Genomic DNA, 21,463 nt, shown 5'->3' on the forward strand with positions numbered 1-21,463 from the left:
CCTTTCTTGGTTGCTGTAACCTGGGCAGCCTTTGTAGAGTTCAGTAATACTTTAGTTCTAGATTCAAGGGGTCACAGATGATTTATCAGTTTGGGGCACCAGGAAGAGTGTGTGTGTTCTCGCTTCCCCCAATGAAAGGTTTCAATGGGCGCCCTTCCTTGTGCAGCTCATGAAGATGCACCTTTCTCCTCCATCAGAGGCCCTAAAGCTCAGACAACTTGGCCCACGTCCTGTGCCATTTCCCATTAACAGGCCTCTGCGTGGCCAAACCAGAGATGATCTTCAAGTTGGAGCGAGGGGAAGAACTGTGGATATTAGAGGAGGAATCCTCAGGCCATGGTTACCCAGGTGAGTGAGCAAGAACTAGGCATATGGAAAATAGGGGAAATAAGAGCTCAGGAATTCAGGTCAAAGGTTAAGTTTGTGCAGTGTTTTTCAGGAATCTCTTTTCACAGGCCCTTGCTCTTTGAAAATGACCGGAGGACAAAGGTCTATATGCTTTAGATACCTAAATCCTACATCCCAATATCCTACTCACACTTAAGTGCTCTCTCCTATTTTATCTCAATCTTTGTAGTCATTTACCACTCTTATCTTTCCCTGCCTGCCTCAGCTTAGGCATTTATTCTTAGCTAGTCTGTCTCTCTTTAGTATTCTCAATTGCCTTCCTTCCTTCCATTGCCTTGGATGCCTTCTGTTGTCAAGCAATCGTTCATACATTCATTTAGTCATCTACCAAATCTTAAATGAGGTCAACTATATGCTGGTCACATTCTAGGTGTGGGGATCCAGTAGTGAATAAAGTAATATCTCTGTTCTCCTGGAGCTTGCAGTCTAATGAGGGAAAGAGACCAGAAACAAACAAGTACATGGTGTTTGGTGGTGAAAAGAAAATCAATTCAAGATAAGAATAGACAGTGATGGGGTTTGTGCTTTTGGGGAATGTGGTCAGAGAAGACTCTTTGGGGAAGTTAACATTAGTGCACCAACATCAGTGAAGTGAGAGAGACAGAGCCATGTGGAATTTTAGTATTCTGAGCAGAGAGAACAGTAAGTGCCAAGCCTAGTCTGAGCAATATATCATAGGAACAGCAAAGATGCTGGTGTGGCTTAAGTGTGGGTGGTGAGAGTGTTAAGAGGTGATATCAGAGAGTTAGCTGGGGGCTAAATTATGTAGAATTTTTATAGGCTTTGTTAAGCATTTTAATTTTACACTGTGACAAGGGAAAACCTATGTTGGGTTTTGAGTGAGAGTGATATGATCTGATTTGTTTTTAAAGGCTCTCTCTCACTGCTGTGTGCCAACAATTCTGTTGGGGGTAATGCCCTCAGTCATGATAATGACCTTCAGCATCAGAAGATTCAAACTTTGGATCAAACTGTTGAATATGGGAAAGCCTTCTACAAGAGAACAGGCTTTGTTGGACATAAAAGAACACACACAGGAGAGAAAAACTTTGAATGTCATGAATGTGGGAAAACCTACTGCAGGAAATCAAATCTTATTGAACATCTGAGAATACACACAGGCGAGAGACCCTATAAATGTGGTGAATGTGCAAAAACCTTTAGTGCAAGATCATACCTCATTGCTCATCAGAAAACTCACACAGGGGAGAAGCCCTTTGAATGTAATGAATGTGGAAAATCTTTTGGCAGGAAGTCACAACTCATTCTGCATCGGAGAACACACACAGGAGAGAGACCCTATGAATGCACTGAGTGTGGGAAAACCTTTTCTGAGAAGGCAACCCTCATGATTCATCAGAGAACTCACACAGGGGAGAAACCCTATGAATGTGGCGAATGTGGGAAAACATTTCGTGTTAAGATATCCCTTACTCAACACCAGAGAACTCACACAGGGGAGAAACCCTATGAATGTGGTGATTGTGGGAAAAACTTTCGTGCAAAAAAATCCCTAAACCAACATCAAAGAATTCACACAGGCGAGAAACCCTATAAATGTGGTGAATGTGGGAAATGCTTCAGAATGAAGATGACTCTCAATAATCACCAGAGAACTCATACAGGTGAAAAACCCTATCAGTGTAACGAATGTGGGAAATCTTTCAGGGTGCACTCATCTCTTGGAATACATCAGCGAATTCACACAGGAGAGAAACCTTATGAATGTAATAAATGCGGTAATGCCTTCTATGTCAAAGCACGCCTCATTGAACATCAGAGAATGCATTCAGGAGAGAAACCCTATGAATGTAGTGAATGTGGAAAAATCTTCAGTATGAAGAAATCCCTGTGTCAACATCGGAGAACTCACATAGGAGAGAAACTTTATGAATGAAGTGAATGCAGAAATGCCTTCTATGTGCAAGTATGCCTCATTGACAGAGGAGAGAGACCCTTTGAATGTCAAGAATGTGGGAAAGCCTTCTGCCAGAAAGCACTTCTCACAGAACATCAGATAACTCACTTAGGCCAGCCCTTGCCTTGTACTATGGAGAAAGCTTCTCTAAGAAGATTCCCCTCATCATTTGACCAAGCCCTTTGGGCCATCTGATTACTGGTGCACACAGAGTGCACTTGTAACAATTTGGCTCTTACATTGGTGTGAAAATTGTCCTGATCCCCTTAGGGAGTGGCTCACTGTTGTTTTCATTTCATTTGGATTTTCCTAATTAGTGGTGAGGTTAAACATTGGCTTACCTGTTGACTGGCCATTTGTTTTATTTCATCTGTGCAATGACTGTTCATATCCTTTGCTCATTGTTTTCTAATGGGCTGTTTATCTTTTACTTCTTGGTTTAAATGTTGTTTTTCTTGTTTTTTTTAATATATGAAAATATAAAAATCATTTTTCAGTCATGTGTGTTGCAAATATCTCCCCTCAGACTGTGACTGGTTCTTTAATTTTTTTAACTCTTTTCTTCTGCTGAGGTTTTATGTTTTCATATTATTGGTTTCAAGATGATAATATTCTCCTATACTTTCCTCTAAAGTGAAGGTTTCACTTTCAACATTTAGAATTTTAATCTACCCTAAATTTTTTCTGTGTAATATGAAGTCTACAATATATAATGCTGCATTTCTTTTAAATACTTTACATCAGTGGTATCACACTATTTTAAAACTTATGCAACTTGCTTCTTTTCATGAAATGTTACATTTCCAAGATCTATCCATGTTGATAAATATATTTATTTATCTCTCCATTCCCCTAGTGAAAGACATTTGTATCGTTTTTGTGCTTAGTGTTTAAATCTAGAAGTGGAAATGATGGGTCCAGGGTGTAGATAGTATGCCAGTTATTAATCTATTGTGCTTCAGCTCCGAACCTACCGTTCTATACTGGGCTTTGTGATGCTGGGGCCATGACTCTACAGAACACATTTCTGTCTTGCCAGCTGCTACTCCCTGTTGGGTCTTACCGGTAAGAGATACTAAATATAAATATTGAGCCTGCAGAAGGAAGAAGGGACTTGCTCCTTTTTTCCTTCCGGTTGGCTCCCTGTTCATCTGAGTGTCAGCCCAGCATTGCTTCTTCACTTGGGCAGCAGCAGTTCCTCATGGTAGCAGCAGTTTAATCCAGTTTGCCCTTTTCCAGCACTAACAGCTTTAGGGTACCCCACCCCCTCAGAGACCTAGCAGCATCTGGCTGGTGCCACCTCCTTAGAGGTATGAATCCCAGTCACATGAGACCCCGCTTCCAACCTTCTATTTTTAATAATTCCAACTTCTTCCCTTGTTACCCTAGGCCAGCTGCTTTCTGCAGTTGCTACCTCCATGATAATTTTAATGTTCTCTCTTTCTCTTTTAAGTTATGTGGTTAATAACTTCATCACTAGTTAAAAATTCATTTTAAGTTCTCTCTGTTAAAATAATCATTATGGTTTCTGTCTCCTAACTGGGTTCTGATTGATATAGAAGTTTTTCAACTTGACTAAATTTTAAAGTTAAAAAAATTGCACTAATTTACACTCTCATGAGCAGTTTGAGAAAAAGTTTACATTTTCCCACATATTCACCAGGACTTATCTGTTCTTTTTAAATTGTTGCCGATCTGAAAGGTGTAAAATGGCTTTAAGCCCTCCCATCCATGAATATGGTTTGTCTTTTTATTTAACTCACCTTTTTAAATTTTAAATAGTATTGTATGGTTTTCTCTAAGAAATTGTCTTTGAAAGTTAATCTTTTAATAGAAAATTTGCTCATATACATGTATATACATATATATTTAAAAATATTATGATGTATTATGGGGTATATATATATTTATATGTAATATATGTATCTATATATACGTATATAAGTGTGTGTGTATACATGTGTGTGTATGTCTCCCCAGAAAACATTTCTGTTTTATATATTCATTTTATTTTACCCACATATTTACCACTTTGGTTGCTCTTCATTCTTTTCTGCATTTCCTCCAGGATCATTTTCTTCTTTGCCTGAAAAATATCCTTTAGAGTTTTCTTTAGTGGCGGTCTATTAATGATAAACCTCTCAACCTTGTGAATATTTTCTCTTGCACTTTTTTGATAAACAAAAGTGAATCCTTACCTTTAGTACTTGGTAGCACTGTGCCATAGTAAATTGATGCTAAATTAAATACTTTTTTTTGCTTTTATCCCTGAGTGTTCCATAATGATTATGACAACCCAGGATATTTGAATTAATCACCAGATGCCCCCCAATACATCATACACTTGAATATACATATTACACTTTCTTCACTTTGTATATAGCATGCCCTCATCCTCATTTACTAATTATTAAGTTTATCAAGATGATATCTCATCAGTTCTTCCAATCTTCATCTCATCCATTAAAAAAACTAAATTTGATGTTTTAAAATTATTATTATTATGGAAAATGTCAAACATAAATAAAAGTAATCTATAGTGACAGAAAGCAGATGAGTGATTGCCTCTGGGGTAGGAATTAACTCCTAAGAGGTAGGAGGGAACTCCCCAGGGTGATGGAACTATTCTGTATCTTGACTGGAGTGGATGTTAATGGGGATACACAAGGTCATCAAATGAGTAAACTTAAGATTTGTGCATTTTATTGTACGTAAATTATATGTCAATTAAAATTTTAAAACAACAATAAAGAGTTCCCTGTTCCCATATCAGAAGTCAAATGTGGGCTGCTTGGGAGAAAACCAAGAATCTTGACCACTAGATCAGATGAAAGACACTGGCAATGGGAGACTTGGTCCTCCCAAGGCTTTAGAAATGGTTTTGCTCCATGAAAATGACCTTTACTAAGGCCCCATGATGGGTTGTGCTGGCCTTCCATTAGCTACCATCACTTATGTGGTGATCCCTACTGGCCAATACTACTGTGTGTATTTGGCTCCCAATAGCCTGAGCACAGTCTCTCCTAATCCTCCATTAGCTACCATGATGTAGTTCTTACCGCCATCACATGTCTGCACAGTGTCTACTAACACCCACTCCATTAGCTTATAGCAGTTCTTATCACCACCTTTAGTCAAGAGCACAGTGTCTGCTGACCTTCCATTAGCTCACAATAGCTTGTCTTCCCACACTTTTTATTCCAGCAGAGTCTGCTGACCCCCTTTAGCTCATAGCATCTTGTCTCGCAACCCCTTTTAGCTGCCATTACAATTTTTACTGACCTCCATTTACTTACAGCATAGTGTCTTTTCACTCCTTTAGCCTCCAGCTTAGTGACTGATGATCTATTAACTCAGTATCATGTCTTTTGCCCTCTTTTAGACTCAACATGGTGACTGCTGACCTCCCATTAGCTCCCAGCGATGTGTCATCACCTTCCTTTATACCTAATGCAGTGGCTGTTGACCCCATGTTGGCTCTCACCACTTTGTTCATTCCCCATTGGCCACTGTACAGTATATTTAATCCAATGAGTTCTAATCGCAGTGTCTGCTCATCCTACATTAGATCCCCTCACTATGTCTGCTGGTTTTTTATTAGCCATGAGTACAGTGTCTTTGACCCCCATGAACCCACAACACAGCACAGTTGCACCAATATTTATCTGCTGTTCCCCAGTTAGCCACGAATATGGTGACTTTGATCCTCTTGAGCTCCAGCACAATGTCTGCAGAACTCACATGACCTTGTCACTCTATCTTCTGATCCCCCATTTACCAAGTTCCAAGTTTTTTACCTGAGGACCCCTAAATAGCCTCCATCACTATGTCGTCTGACCTTACATTATAGCCTATTAGTGTATCTGCTGACCATACGTTAATGTCTTCTGACTTGTCAGACACCCACACAGAGTATGACCTCCTTGAGGACCCATTACCATATTTTTTGTCCTTACAGTAGCTGAATCCCTGTGTCTGCTGCTGAGTCCCCCTCCCTCTCCTTTAACCACGAGTATTGTGTCTTTGACCCCTTGTGGCCTGAGTAGAGTTTGCTGACCCCACGTTAGCTCCGATCCCAGTGTCTGTTGATCCTCCATTAGGCAGCAGTACTGTTTCTTCAATATGCATGAGGTTCCAGCAATGTATTTGCTGATCCCCAATTAGCCACAAGATCAGAGACTAACCTCCATGAGCTTCTGGCACAGTATCTGCTGATTCCACAGTAGTCTCATCTTGCTGACCACCCATTAGCAATGAGTACAATGTCTTTGACCTTCATAAGTCCCAATCACAGTGTTGCTGACCCTGCATTAACCATCATCACTGTGCCTGTTGATCCCCCATTAGCCACTAATACAGTGTCTGAATACAATGATGCCCCAGTACAGTGCATGCTGACCATACATTAGAGCCCATCACCATGTTTGCTAACCCTATACTGGCCTCAACACTGAGACTACTGACTACCAGCTACTAGTTTAGAGCCTTTGCCTCACGTTTTTCAATCACAGTATCTGCTACTGATCCTATATTAATTAGTGTCATCACTGTGTCTTCTAATCTTGGTCATGGGTAGAGTGTCTTTGATCTTCATAAAAAATCTGACTAGTGTCTGCTGATCCCACATTAGTACTTTATTACCCTGCTGATTACCATTAGCCACCACTAAAGTGATTTTTGTCTCCACCCCAGCATCAGCCCATTCGCTACCCCTATCCCTGTGGATGCAGGTTACTTATCCTCTAATACAATGCATTGACCTCATGAGCCCCAGCATAATGCCTGGGACTCATTAGAGCCTACCCTGCATTAGAGCCCTTCATGGTTTCTGATGATCTTCTATTGGTCGCCAGTACAGTGTCTTTGACTCCCATGAGTCCCCATAACCATATCTGCTGGTGCTATATTAGCTCCCGTGATTGTTGAATTCCCACTAGTCATTAATATACTATATTTGATCCCTGTGATTACTCCCCACAGTTTCTGATGACCCTCTATTAGGACCAGTCACTGTTCCCTGATTTCTGTAAATTGGTTTGTTGGCTGTTTCAATCGCTATAATTGTTCCTTGGACTCTGGTGGTTCCCCAGCCCTGCAGACTGCTTTTTAATTTTTCCTTTCCCAGCACTTCAGAGACTCTTCTTTGATGTTTTTGGCCTGATCCTCTGGATCTAGGCCCTGTTGCTCTCGCTCTTTTGTAGCCCCTCTGACTGTCTTCCAAATACAAGGACTGTTTTGTGGTCTCTTCAGATGTTTGATGATCCCTATGTTCCTCAGGTCCAGACACTACCCCCTTGTCCCGTTAGCTGTTTCCTGGTTTCTCTGGCTGTGCCCTCAGCTTGAGATTGTTCCCTTATCTGTCTGGCTGTCTCCTAGGTATTTATAGCTGTTGCATGACATTTAGGGATGTTTTCTTCTTCCATTTGCCTGTTCTAGAGTCTCTCTGGTTGTCCTCTAACTACAAGGACTGTTTTCTGGTCCTCTGGCCGTTTGATAATTTCTCTGACTGTTCACATCACTGCCATGACTGTTTCCTGGTCCCTATGGCTGTTTTCTAGTGTCCGGGGATGTTTCCTCAGCCCTGACCTATTGTCTGGAACCACAGACTGTTCCTGCTGCTTCTAGCAGTTCCCCAATACATGGAATAGGTTACTTTACCCTCCCTGATGTTACCTCAATCCTGGGTACGTTCACATGTCTTATTGCTTATTTTCTGGTTTTGCCAACTGTTTCTCAACACCAAGGACTGTTGTATACACTGGATGTGGCCGCAGGCATTAAACAGCAAGTGGGAGTTGCAGGCTCCAGAGGGAGCACCTTCCAGGTAGATCCCTTTAGCTGTGGCTGCTATGGAGAAACAGACCCTACAGAGAGGCTATTTAGTTCAGAGTCCTGGTGTGAGTCACTACATTTCCTCCCATTACCCTTCTAGAAAATCCATTAAGGTGAGTAAAATGAGTTACCCCTTACCCCCACATTCCATGTGTCTGTGTGTGAATCTCTGCTTGGAAAAGAATCTCTGATGGCTGAGAGGAAGTACGAGGGGTTGGCAGTCCTGTGAGGTGTGCAGCATGGGGTCCAGCTCCATGGGTAGCCTGGGGGCTGGCCCTACCCTCACCCGACCCTCATTACTTCTCCCTGAAAAAATGGGTCTCACAGTCCCTACCCAGAATCCTTCTGAGGTCTGTGCTAGGATTGGAGGATGATTTATGGGTGTATTCACCCCTTGGATATTTTTTCCGGTCAAAACACAAAACTCTCATAATAATAACTTCATGTGTAATATTACTAACAGTGACAATTGCTAGACAGGCAATGTAGTGTAATGATGAAGAACATGAACACTGAAGCCAAATCTGTATTCAAATCCGAGGCCTTAATGGTTTCTTAGCTATGACACCAAAAGCACGTACTATAAAACAAAAAGGAAATAAATTGGGCTTCATCAAAATTAAAAACTTTTGTGTGGTAAACAGTACTGTCAAGAAAGTAAAATGTCAACCCACAGAATGGGAAAAAATATTTGCAAATCATATATCTGATAAGGGATGTGTATCTCAGATATATAAAGGACTTGTATAACCCAATAAAAAAAAATAACCCAACTTAAAAATGGGCAAAGGATCTGAATAGACATTTCTCCAAATGAGATATGTGAATGGCCTAAGCACATGAAAAGCTGCACAGCATCATTAGGCATTAGGGAAATGGAAATCAAAACCACAATGAGATAATACTTCACAACCACTAGTAGGCTAGAATAAAAAAGATAGACAATAGCAAGTGTTGACGAGGATGTAGAAAAATTGGACCCATCTTACATTGCTAATGGAATGTAAAGTGGTGCAGCTGTTTTGGAAGAAAGTTTGGAAGTTTCTTAAAATGTTAAACATAGAGTTACCATATGATCTAGGTATTCCACTCCTGGGTATCCACCCAAGAGAAATTAAAACATATATCCATACAAAAACTTACACACAAATGTTCACAGCAGCATTATTCAGAGTAGTCCCAAAGTGGAAACAACCCAAATATCCATCAACTAATGAATGGATGATCAAAATGTGGTATATCCATCCAATAAAATATTCAGTAATAAAAAGGGATGATGTACTGATACATGCTACAAAATGGATGAACTCTGAAAACATGTTACTTGAAAGAAGCCAGTCACAAAAGACCACATATTGTATGATTCCATTTGTATGAAATGTCCAGAATAAGTAAAACTATGGAGACAGAAAGTAGATTAGTGGTTACCTAGGGCTGGGGTTGGGGGAGGTGGGAGAACTGGAGAGTGACTGCTAATGGGCTTCTCTTTGGGATGATGAAAATATTCTAAAATTCTATTGTGATGGTTGCACAACTTTGTGAATATACTAAAATTAATTTAATTGTCATATTAAATGGGTAAATTTTATTGTATGTGGATTGCATCTCAATAAAGTTTTAAGAAATATTATAAAAATAAAAAAGATATTAACTAAGTCAGTATTTGATTCCTTGTAATATTAATTTGATTATTAATTTGATTCCTTGTAATATTTTTTAAAGAAAAACAATTAATTAATTCCCACTTACGACTGAGAAAGAAATCCTGCCTTTTCCTAGCTCTGTGTCCTTGGGGAAATCATATTACTTCTCTATGCCTGTTTCTACATCTGTAAAATGGGGATAAAAATAATGCCTAACTCATACGGGCAGTGTGAATATTAAATGACATTATATATGTAAAGTACTTAAAACAGTGCTAGGCATATAGCTCTCTGTACTAGTTATTATTAGTAATAGTAATGGTAAATATATTTTATAATAGTAGTGATAGATCTTAGTAATGACTATTTACATTATTGCAAATAATGTTTTATTAGGCATGATAATTTATAATATTGGAAATAATGTATAATACTAGTAGTAATTGCATGCCCTCTGGCATCTTTAACTCATGATTTTGACAAACTCAAAGACATTACAAATATTTAATATACTCATTTGTAATGTTTTTCTTATGGTGATGCTCATACACTAATTTCTAGTGTACAAATCCCCCCACTGAAAAATACCAACATTTTCAAAGACTTCTGAGACAGCCACCCCCCAAGTGATAATGTTCCTGCTTCTATTTCCAAGTGAGGTCACATTCTGAAATGGTGGGGGTTATGTATCTTTTTGGAGGACACAATTCAACCCATAACAATTCTCCATTATGCAGTCCTCACTGTGGACAAATCCCCATGTTTATAAATCTCTACTGTTGCCAAGAACAGATGACAAATCCCCAAGCCCTGTGTAAATAATTCCCTTGAAAAGTAACCTCTCTTCATTGTGGCATATCCCCTCTTTCACAAATACCCAGCTGGCAAATACTGTATTAGATTTCTATCGTTGTGTAACAAATTACCACAAACTTAACAGCTTAAAGCAACACCCATTTATGATCTCACAGGTCAGAAGTCCAAGTAAGCTTGACTGGGTTCTCTGCTTAATGGTCTCACAAAACCAAAGTCAAAGTGTTGGCCACACTGGACTCTTCTATGGAGGCTCTTAGGAAGAATCCATTTCAATCTTATTCATGTTATTGGCACAACTTAGTTCCTTGCAGTTGTAGTACTGAGGTTCCCATTTCTTTGTTGGCTGTCAGCCAGTGGTGGTTGCTCTCTGCTTCTAAAGGCCAACTGCATGCCTCACAATGTGGGCCTCTTTGTCTTCAAAGTCAATTAGGACGTGCCAAATGCTTCTCATGCTTCCAATTTCTCCAGCATCCTCTTCTGTCACCAGCAGGAGAAAACTCTGCATTTCTGAAGGGCTAAGGTACTTAACTAGATTAGGCTCACCTGGATAATCTCCCTATTTTAAGGCAAACTGATTAGTAACCTTAATTACATTTGCAATTAATTTGCTACATAATGTAATATAATCATGGAATTATATCTCATCACATTCACAGGTTACACGCACAATCAAGGGGAGATGTTTATATAAGGCCTCCTGCAATCACTTTTGCACTATCTTTGTATTCACAAATATTCCACTGGCATATCTCCATTGACAGTCCCCATTGGCAAATCTTCCTTCTCATAAATATCTACTCACTGGAAAATCTTTCATTCCTTAACCTGTTGGGGAAAAAAAAAATCACCCCATTCCAAAAAAAACCCCTTAAAATATCTCCACTCATGACCCCTCTTGACAAATCTCCTCACTGAGAAATAAAAACTATTGACATATCACCAGTCTGCCACTGAGAAATCTTATGCATAAACACCCACTGGCATCTTTCTTATTTATAATCCCTGTTGAAAAATCTCTTTTTATAAATAACCTCCATAATACATACTCCATTGTTGTTTGTCCATTGAAAAGTCTTTATAAACACCCACCTGATGGTGTAACCTATTTATAACCTTTGATGACAATTTGCCTTGTTTTTAAACACTTGACTATTGGCATATGTCCTATTGCCCAGCTCATTTAAAAAATATACCCATTATTAATACCCTTGTTGACATATACCCTATTGACGATACCTGTTGTATATCTCTCCATTCTTATACACCTATCAATGTATCCCTAAGTGATAGCTCCACATTTACCAGGATCTATATTCATAAAAACCTCTCCCCCTCAACCAGGTATAACTCTATTGATGATCACTGGTGACAAATCTCTTTATTCTTAAATACTCACCAAAGTCATATCACTCATTGACAACCCAATTTACAAATCTTCTGATGTGCAAATACCTGCCCATTGGAATTTTTTTACATTAAAAATCCCAGTTGAACATAAATTTTCACCTACTGGAGAATATCTCATTGACAGCCTACATTGACATATCTCCCCTTTCTTAAATACTTCTCAATATATCCCACACTGATGAGCACTTAGTAGATACAAGTTCCTTGTTTATAGATACAGGTTCTTTGGCATACTTGTCTCAAACCCAGGTTACAGTATTCATCATTCATAAAAATCACACCAACTGAAATATATCTCTTACTGATGATCTCCATGGACAAATCTCCACATTTATAAATTCCTGCCTGTGACTTCTTCTAGCCAAGATGGAGTCCCAGGGCCTGGATTTACCCTCATGCCAGGAACAAACAGAACAAAAACCAGACAAAGTACATTGAGAAAAAAAAAAAAAGGTTTTCAAGACACTGGATATCAGGCAATGAAGAACAGTGATCCCTGAGGAAAGGGAAACAAATAAAGTGAATCATATGATTTGTCCAACATACTTCCTCGAGAGAGTTTCCAGGGTACTGCACAGAGAGGGGAAACTGAGGAAGAGACTGGTGAATTCCCTGAATTGAGAAGGAACTGAGAGTCTAGGGAGAACAAGGCAGCTAGAATTTGTAGGACACACCACCAAAGTGGAGACAACTGCACAGAGAGAAGATCGGGGTGATCTGCCTAGGGTCCTCCTTGAGTATTCAGTTGAGTATCAATCAGCACATGTGTGTGAGGAAACTGAGGCCAGGGAGAGAACCATCCGAAAGGATAAGAGGAAATGGTGTCTGATGCTCACACAGGGCTGTGAATAGTGCCTGTTCTCAATAGCTAGACTGGAAAAATAGGGCATTGGGTAGAGAATTCAAGAAGCTATTGCCTCAGTAGCAGGGATTAATTAGCCCTAGGCTGAGAACTGCTCCAGATACACCTAAAAAATTATATTAGCAAGATGTGCAAGGATCAAACTCCTTCCAAGTAACTTAGCTGTGTCCCAGAACAAAACTCCAGATGACTTATAGAAATGCATAAATGCCCAGTACCCAACAAAATAGAATTCACAATGTCTGGCATTCAATCAAATATTACCAGGCATGAAAAGAGTTAAGAAAATAGGAAAAGTAATGAGAATAATCAAGCAATCAACCAACCCAGAAGTGACACAGAGGTTAGTATTAGCAGACAAGGATATTTTAAAAGTTGTTGTAAATGTATTCCACATGCTCAGAAAGTAAGTAGAGACTTCGGAAATATTTTTTTAAATTGATTAATTAATTAATTAATTTATTTATTTATTTTTGGCTGAGTTGGGGCTTTGTTGCTCCGTGCGGGCTTTCTCTAGTTGCGGTGAGCGGGGGCTACTCCTCCTTGCGGTGTGCGGGCTTCTCATTGCGGTGGCTTCTCTTGTTGCAGAGCATGGGCTCTAGGGCGCGCGGGCTTCAGTAGTTGTGGCATGCAGGCTCAGTAGTTGTGGTGCACAGGCTTAGTTGCTCCGTGGCATGTGGGATCTTCCCGGACCAGGGCTCAGACCCGTGTCCCCTGCATTGGTAGGCGGATTCTTAACCACTGCGCCACCAGGGAAGCCCGGGAAATATTTTAAAAGACCCAATTACATGATTTCCACTTCTGGGAGAATGGAGCAGATTCTCTCTTTCTGGGAGAAAGTGGAGCAGCACTTTTCCCTATTCCTCCTGCTAAGTACAATAAAAAACTTTGGAAATGATATTTATAAAACAAACATAAGCTGACTCAGAAAAGTGGAGTGAAGGAGGCAAGCTGGCTAAGGACCTCAGGACCCAAAAGAAAAGAGCACATTGGGAGTTCCCTGGTGGCCTAGTGGTTAGGACTTGGTGTTTCACTGTCATGGCCTGGGTTCAATCCCCGGTCAGGGAACTGAAATCCCACAAGCTGTGTGGCGCGGGGCAGGGGGGGGGAAGAAAAGAACATTGGTTCCATGGGTTTTCTTTTTGCCTCATATATCTGACAGTGGTGGAGAACCTGGCAACCTAGAAATGCCGATGGGCCCAGACAAGAAAAAAGACCCTACAAAAGCCAGTTCTGTTCAGTAAAAGAACCAGGGAATGGGCAGCTTAACAATATGGTAAACTTTCAGAAAATAGTTGCTTTACTGCATCCCAAAAGTATAGAAAAAAAATGTGGCCCAACTCCCATCAATGCTAATAAATGCCAAGTGAAGAGCTTATATTTTCACCCTGAACGGACAGTAAAAGTCATGCCAAACCCCTGCCGAGGTGGTGTCAGAAAAAATCGACTATGAAGCCAGGACTTTTGTCCCCACTGGGTGGTAATGAGCCTTCACCTATATGATGTCAGTGGAAACCATACAGGGAGCCTATACTTCCTTTCTCACATATCAGCATCAAGGCACCCCTCCCTTTTCCCCTAGGGTGGTGTCATTGGAGGCCATGTGGAAAACAGTAGGGAGGCACTGCTACCCTTTCCAGCCAGGGAAATAGTGGAGCCCTACTTGGTTGTGGAACTCCCAGTCTTGCCCAGCAGTAGCAAGGAGCCTCCCAACTCTGTTATTAACAGAGGCTGAGTGGGGAAACTAGACTTCTCCCCATAGCTGGCATTAACAAACTGGCACCCTCCACTTCTTTTCCCTGCTGGAGTGGTGTCAGAAAAAGCCAGCTTAGAAAGAAGGTTTAGGGAATTCCCTGGTGGTCCAGTGGTTAGCACTCAGCACTTTTACTGCCGTGGGCCTGGGTTCAATCCCTGGTTGGAGAACTAAGATCCCACAAGCCCCGTGGTGTGGCCATAAATAAGAACCAGGATCTTACAACATAATATCGAAAATGTTCATCTTTCTTTTTTTTTGGCTGTGCAGCTTGTGGGATTTTAGTTCCCTGACCAGGGATTGAACCCAGGCCATGGCAGTGAGAACGTAAAGTCCTAACCACTGGACCCCCAGGGAATTCCATGAAAATGTTCATCTTTCAATTGAAAATCACTTACCACACCAAGAATCAGGAATACATGTGAACACCAAGATGACAGAGATGTTAGAATTATCTGACAAATATTTTAAAGTAGCCATAATAAAAATGCTTCAATGATCAATTATGAACACACTTGAAACAGATGCCAAAATAGAGTCACAGAAGAGAAATAGAAGGTCTCAGCAAAGATATAGAAGATAGAAATAAAAACCAAACGGAAATTTAGAACTGAAAAATAGAATAACCATAATAAAAAACTCAAAAGATGAGCTCAGTGGAGAAACAGATGAAGGAATCAGTGGGTTGGAAGACAGAAGAACAGAAATTACCCAGTTTGAACAACAGAGAGGAAATAAAATTTTAAAATGAATGGGGGGCTTCCCTGGTGGAGCAGTGGTTAAGACTCCACACTCTCAATGCAGGGGGCCCGGGTTCTATCTCTGGTCAGGGAACTAGATCCCACATGCATGCGCAACCAAGAGTTTGCATGCCACAACTAAGGAGCCCACATGCCACAACTAAGGAGTCCACCTGCTGCAACTAAGATCTGGTGCAACCAAATAAATAAAGAAACAAATATTTTCAAAAAATGAATGGATCCTCAGGGACTTGTGGGATTATAACAAAATATTTAATAGTCCTGGAGGAGAGGAGAAATAGGGCATGACTGAAGAACTGCTCAAAGAATTAATTGCTGAAGACTTCCTAAATTTGGTAAAAGACAAACCTACAGATTCAAGAAGCTGAGTGTTTATCTGGGAATGTGTTTATTCTTCCTTCATTTTTAAAAGATATTTTTGCTGGATATGAGATTCTTGGTTGGTAGGTTTTTTCTTTCAGTACTTTGGATATGTCATTCCATTGCCTTCTGGCCTCTGTTGTTTTTGAAGAGAAGTCAGTTGTGAATGTTATTGGGGTTCTCTTCTATATGATGAGTCATTTTTCTCTTGCTGCTTTCAAGATTTTCTCTTTGTAGTTGCCCTTCTGCATTTTTTTTCACACACACACTGTATTTTATTTTTACAAGAGATAAATAGACTGACACCAAGCATTGTACATGGATGACCACAACAAAAGCAACAATGATTGCAATTACCAAACATGAAACACACTCATACTATGTCATAATATTGACATTCAGTCCAGTAATTCTCCACTGTAACAGCTCTTTTACTTTGCAGTGAAAATTGATTTGTATATTCTTTGCCTCTGAGTCCTTGTGGGATTTTTTTTTTAATTCAAACAGAAAGTCACAAAAATTATACTCATCCTCATCAGTTCACTCAGTCCCATGTAATTAATTTTTTTTCATCTTGATCTTTTGTTAGTACTTTTATGAGTTCATCAGTTTTTCATTAGAGTTCTGAAAATGCTTATTCATTCAGTTCAGCAGTACAGTCAGTTACCAGAAACCTGTACTTGTCAGAGTCTTTTCCATGAATTTCTTGAAGATGAAACCCTTTTATAGGAACATATTTGCAAAAGCATCAGAGTACACCCAGAACTGTCTGTAAATGACAAAAAGACTTAAAAATGACCACGGTTAAAGATTTGATGAAAGTTCATAATAATGCAGTTGACAAGAAAATTAGTTATTTCTGAGATATACATTTTAAAGTAATAACTAGGATTATGACTTATAACATTATACCAGAACATATAAGATTCTTAGAAATTTCATGTAATGTCTGAAACATTTATATTAACATATTTCCATACAAATAACCCAATGAAAGTTTAGTATTAGTTGTTTTGTTTGTTTTTTTATACTGCAGGTTCTTATTAGTCATCAATTTTATACACATCAGTGTATGCATGTCAATCCCAATCGCCCAATTCAGCACACCACCATCCCCACCCCACCGCAGTTTTCCCCCCTTGGTGTCCATATGTCTGTTCTCCACATCTGTGTCTCAACTTCTGCCCTGCAAACCGGCTCATCTGTACCATTTTTCTAGGTTCCACATACATGCGTTAATATATGATATTTGTTTTTCTCTTTCTGACTTACTTCACTCTGTATGACAGTCTCTAGATCCATCCACGTCTCAACAAATGACTCAATTTCGTTCCTTTTTATGGCAGAGAAATGTTCCATTGTTTATATGTACCACAACTTCTTTATCCATTCGTCTGTTGATGGGCATTTAGGTTGTTTCCATGACCTGGCTATTGTAAATAGTGCTGCAATGAACATTCAGGTGCATGTGTCTTTTTGAATTACAGTTTTCTCTGGGTATGTGCCCAGTAGTGGGATTGCTGGGTCATATGGTAATTCTATTTTTAGTTTCTTAAGGAACAGCCATATTGTTCTCCATAGTGGCTGTATCAATTTACATTCCTACCAACAGTGCAAGAGGGTTCCCTTTTCTCCACACCCTCTCCAGCATTTGTTGTTTGTAGATTTTCTGATGATGCCCATTCTAACTGGTGTGAGGTGATACCTCATTGTAGTTTTGATTTGCATTTCTCTAATAATTAGTGATGTTGAGCATATTTTCATGTGCTTCGTGGCTGTCTGTATGTCTTCTTTGGAGAAATGTCTATTTAGGTCTTCTGCCCATTTTTGGATTGGGGTGTTTGTTTCTTTAATATTGAGCTGAATGAGCTGTTTATATATTTTGGAGATTAATCCTTTGTCCGTTGATTCATTTGCAAATATTTTCTCCCATTCTGAGGGTTGTCTTTTCATCTTGTTTATGGTTTCCTTTGCTGTGCAAAAGCTTTGAAGTTTCATTAGGTCCCATTTGTTTATTTTTGTTTTTATTTCCATTACTCTAGGAGGTGGATCAAAAAAGATCTTGCTGTGATTTATGTCAAAGAGTGTTCTTCCTATGTTTTCCTCTAAGAGTTTTATAGTGTCCAGTCTTACATTTAGGTCTCTAATCCATTTTGAGTTTATTTTTGTGTATGGTGTTAGGGAGTATTCTCATTTTATTCTTTTACATGTAGCTGTCCAGTTTTCCCAGCACCACTTATTGAAGAGACAGTCTTTTCTCCATTGTATATCTTTGTCTCCTTTGTCATAGATTAGTTGACCATAGATGCGTGGGTTTATCTCTGGGCTTTCTATCTTGTTCCGTTGATCTATGTTTCTGTTTTTGTGCCAGTACCATATTGTCTTGATTACTGTAGCTTTGCAGTATAGTCTGAAGTCAGGGAGTCTGATTCCTCCAGCTCCGTTTTTTTCCCTCAAGACTGCTTTGGCTATTCGGGGTCTTTTGTGTCTCCATACAAATTTTAAGATGATTTATTCTAGCTCTGTAAAAAATGCCATTGGTAATTTGATAGGGATTGCATTGAATCTGTAGATTGCTTTGGGTAGTATAGTCATTTTCACAATGTTGATTCTTCCAATCCTAGAACATGGTATATCTCTCCATCTGTTGGTATCATCTTTAATTTCTTCCATCAGTGTCTTATAGTTTTCTGCATACAGGTCTTTTGTCTCTCTAGGTAGGTTTATTCCTAGGTATTTTATTCTTTTTGTTGCAATGGTAAATGGGAGTGTTTCCTTAATTTTCCTTTCAGGGTTTTCATAATTAGTGTATAGGAATGCAAGAGATTTCTGTGCATTAATTTTGTATCCTGCAACTTTACCATATTCATTAATTAGCTCTAGCAGTTTTCTGGTGGCAGTTTTAGGATTCTCTATGTATAGTATCATGTCATCTGCAAACAGTGACAGTTTTACTTCTTCTTTTCCAATTTGTATCCCTTTTATTTCTTTTTCTTCTCTGATTGCCGTGGCTAGGACTTCCAGAACTATGTTGAATAATAGTGGCGAGAGTGGACATCCTCATCTCGTTCCTGATCTTAGAGGAAATGTTTTCAGTTTTTCACCGTTGAGAATGATGTTTGCTGTGGGTTTGTCATATATGGCCTTTATTATGTTGAGGTAGGTTCCCTCTATGCCCACTTTCTAGAGAGTTTTTATCATAAATGGGTGTTGAATTTTGTCAAAAGCTTTTTCTGCATCTATTGAGATGATCATATGGTTTTTATACTTCAATTTGTTAATAGGGTGTATCACATTGATTGATTTGCATATATTGAAGAATCCTTGCATCCCTGTGATATATCCCACTTGATCATGGTGTATGATCCTTTTAATGTGTTGTTGGATTCTGTTTGCTAGTATTTTGTTGAGGATTTTTGCATCTATATTCATCAGTGATATTGGTCTGTAATTTTCTTTCTTTGTAGTGTCTTTGTCTGGTTTTGGTATCAGGGTGATGGTGGCCTCATAGAATGAGTTTGGGAGTGTTCCTTCCTCTGCAATTATTTGGAAGAGTTTGAGAAGGATAGGTGTTAGCTCTTCTCTAAAAGTTTGATAGAATTCACCTGTGAAGCCATCTGGTCCTGGACTTTTGTTTGTTGGAAGATTTTTAATCACAGTTTCAATTTCATTACTTGTGATTGGTCTGTTCATATTTTCTATTTCTTCCTGGTTCAGTCTTGGAAGGTTATACCTTTCTAAGAATTTGTCCATTTCTTCCAGGTTGTCCATTTTATTGGCATAGAGTTGCTTGCAGTAGTCTCTTAGGATGCTTTTTATTTCTGCGGCGTCTGTTGTAACTTCTCCTTTTTCATTTCTGGTTTTATTGATTTGAGTCCTCTCCCTCTTTTTCTTGATGAGTCTGGCTAATGGCTTATCAATTTTGTTTATCTTCTCAAAGAACCAGCTTTTAGTCTTATTGACCTTTGCTATTGTTTTCTTTGTTTCTATTTCATTTATTTCTTCTCTGGTCTTTATGATTTCTTTCCTTCTGCTAACTTTGGGTTTTGTTTGTTCTTCTTTCTCTAGTTTCTCTAGGTGTAAGGTTAGATTGTTTACTTGAGATTTTTCTTGTTTCTTTAGGTAGGCTTGTATAGCTATAAACTTCCCTCTTAGAACTGCTTTTGCTGCATCCCATAGGTTTTGGGTCGTCGTGTTTTCATTGTCATTTGTCTCTCGGTATTTGTTGATTTCCTCTTTGATTTCTTCAGTGATCTCTTGGTTATTTAGTAACGTATTGTTTAGCCTCCATGTGTTTGTGTTTTTTACGTTTTTTTCCCTGTAATTCATTTCTAATCTCATAGCGTTGTGGCCAGAAAAGATGCTTGATATGATTTCAATTTTCTTAAATTTACTGAGGCTTGATTTGTGACCCAAGATGTGATCTATCCTGGAGAATGTTCCGTGCGCACTTGAGAAGAAAGTGTAATCTGCTGTTTTTGGGTGGAATGTCCTATAAATATCAATTAAATCTATCTGGTCTATTGTGTCATTTAAAGCTTCTGTTTCCTTATTTATTTTCATTTTGGATGATCTGTCCATTGGTGTAAGTGAGGTGTTAAAGTCCCCCACTATTATTGTGTTACTGTCGATTTCCTCTTTTATAGCTGTTAGCAGTTGCCTTATGTATTGAGGTGCTCCTATGTTGGGTGCATATATATTTATAATTGTTATATCTTCTTCTTGGATTGATCCCTTGATCACTATGTAGTGTCCTTCCTTGTCTCTTGTAACATTCTTTATTTTAAAGTCTATTTATCTGATATGTGTATAGCTACTCCAGCTTTCTTTTGATTTCCATTTGCATGGAATATCTTTTTCCATCCCCTCACTTTCAGTCTGTATGTGTCCCTAGGTCTAAAGTGGGTCTCTTGTAGACAGCATATATATGGGTCTTGTTTTTGTATCCATTCAGCAAGCCTGTGTCTTTTGGTTGGAGTATTTAATCCATTCACGTTTAAGGTAATTATCGATATGTATGTTCCTATGACCATTTTCTTAATTGTTTTGGGTTTGTTTTTGTAGGTCCTTTTCTTCTCTTGTGTTTCCCACTTAGATAAGTTCCTTTAGCATTTGTTGTAGAGCTGGTTTGGTGGTGCTGAATTCTCTTAGCTTTTGCTTGTCTATAAAGCTTTTGATTTCTCCATCAAATCTAAATGAGATCCTTGCCGGGTAATCTTGGTTGTAGGTTCTTCCCTTTCATCAGTTTAAGTATATCATACCACTCCCTTCTGGCTTGAAGAGTTTCTGCTGAGAAATCAGCTGTTAACCTTATGGGAGTTCCCTTGTATGTTATTTGTCGTTTTTCCCTTGCTGCTTTCAATAATTTTTCTTTGTCTTTAATTTTTGCCACTTTGATTACTATGTGTCTCGGCGTGTTTCTCCTTGGGTTTATCCTGTATGGGACTCTCTGCGCTTCCTGGACTTGGGTGGCTATTTCCTTTCCCATGTTAGGGAAGTTTTCGACTATAATCTCTTCAAATATTTTCTCGGGTCCTTTCTCTCCCTCTTCTCCTTCTGGGACCCCTATAATGTGAATGTTGTTGCATTTAATGTTGTCCCAGAGGTCTCTTAGGCTGTCTTCATTTCTTTTCATTCTTTTTTCTTTATTCTGTTCCGCAGCAGTGAATTCCACCATTCTGTCTTCCAGGTCACTTATCCGTT

The 21,463-nt window shown here is 39.1% G+C and overlaps 1 protein-coding gene across 6 annotated transcripts in view; it reads left to right on the forward strand.

Annotated features, from left to right (window-relative positions):
- ZNF157 (zinc finger protein 157) overlaps positions 1-17,210 on the forward strand; it is a 51,867-nt gene extending 34,657 nt beyond the window's left edge. For 4 of the 6 annotated variants that reach the window (XM_082378211.1, XM_082378214.1, XM_082378212.1 and 1 more), the window contains 2 exons: positions 253-348; positions 1,281-17,210. In XM_082378211.1, coding sequence (XP_082234337.1) covers positions 253-348; positions 1,281-2,305 — 1,121 coding nt within the window. In that variant the 3' untranslated portion in view covers positions 2,306-17,210. Of the gene's footprint in view, positions 1-166; positions 349-1,280 lie in introns of all 6 variants that reach the window. The other 2 variants (XM_082378215.1, XM_082378216.1) reach the window with 2 other exon arrangements.
- The last annotated feature ends 4,253 nt before the right edge of the window (positions 17,211-21,463 follow it).

This window comes from Balaenoptera borealis, assembly GCF_965194805.1.
Source record: "Balaenoptera borealis genome assembly, chromosome: X".
In the NCBI taxonomy this organism is placed as follows: Eukaryota; Metazoa; Chordata; class Mammalia; order Artiodactyla; family Balaenopteridae; genus Balaenoptera; species Balaenoptera borealis.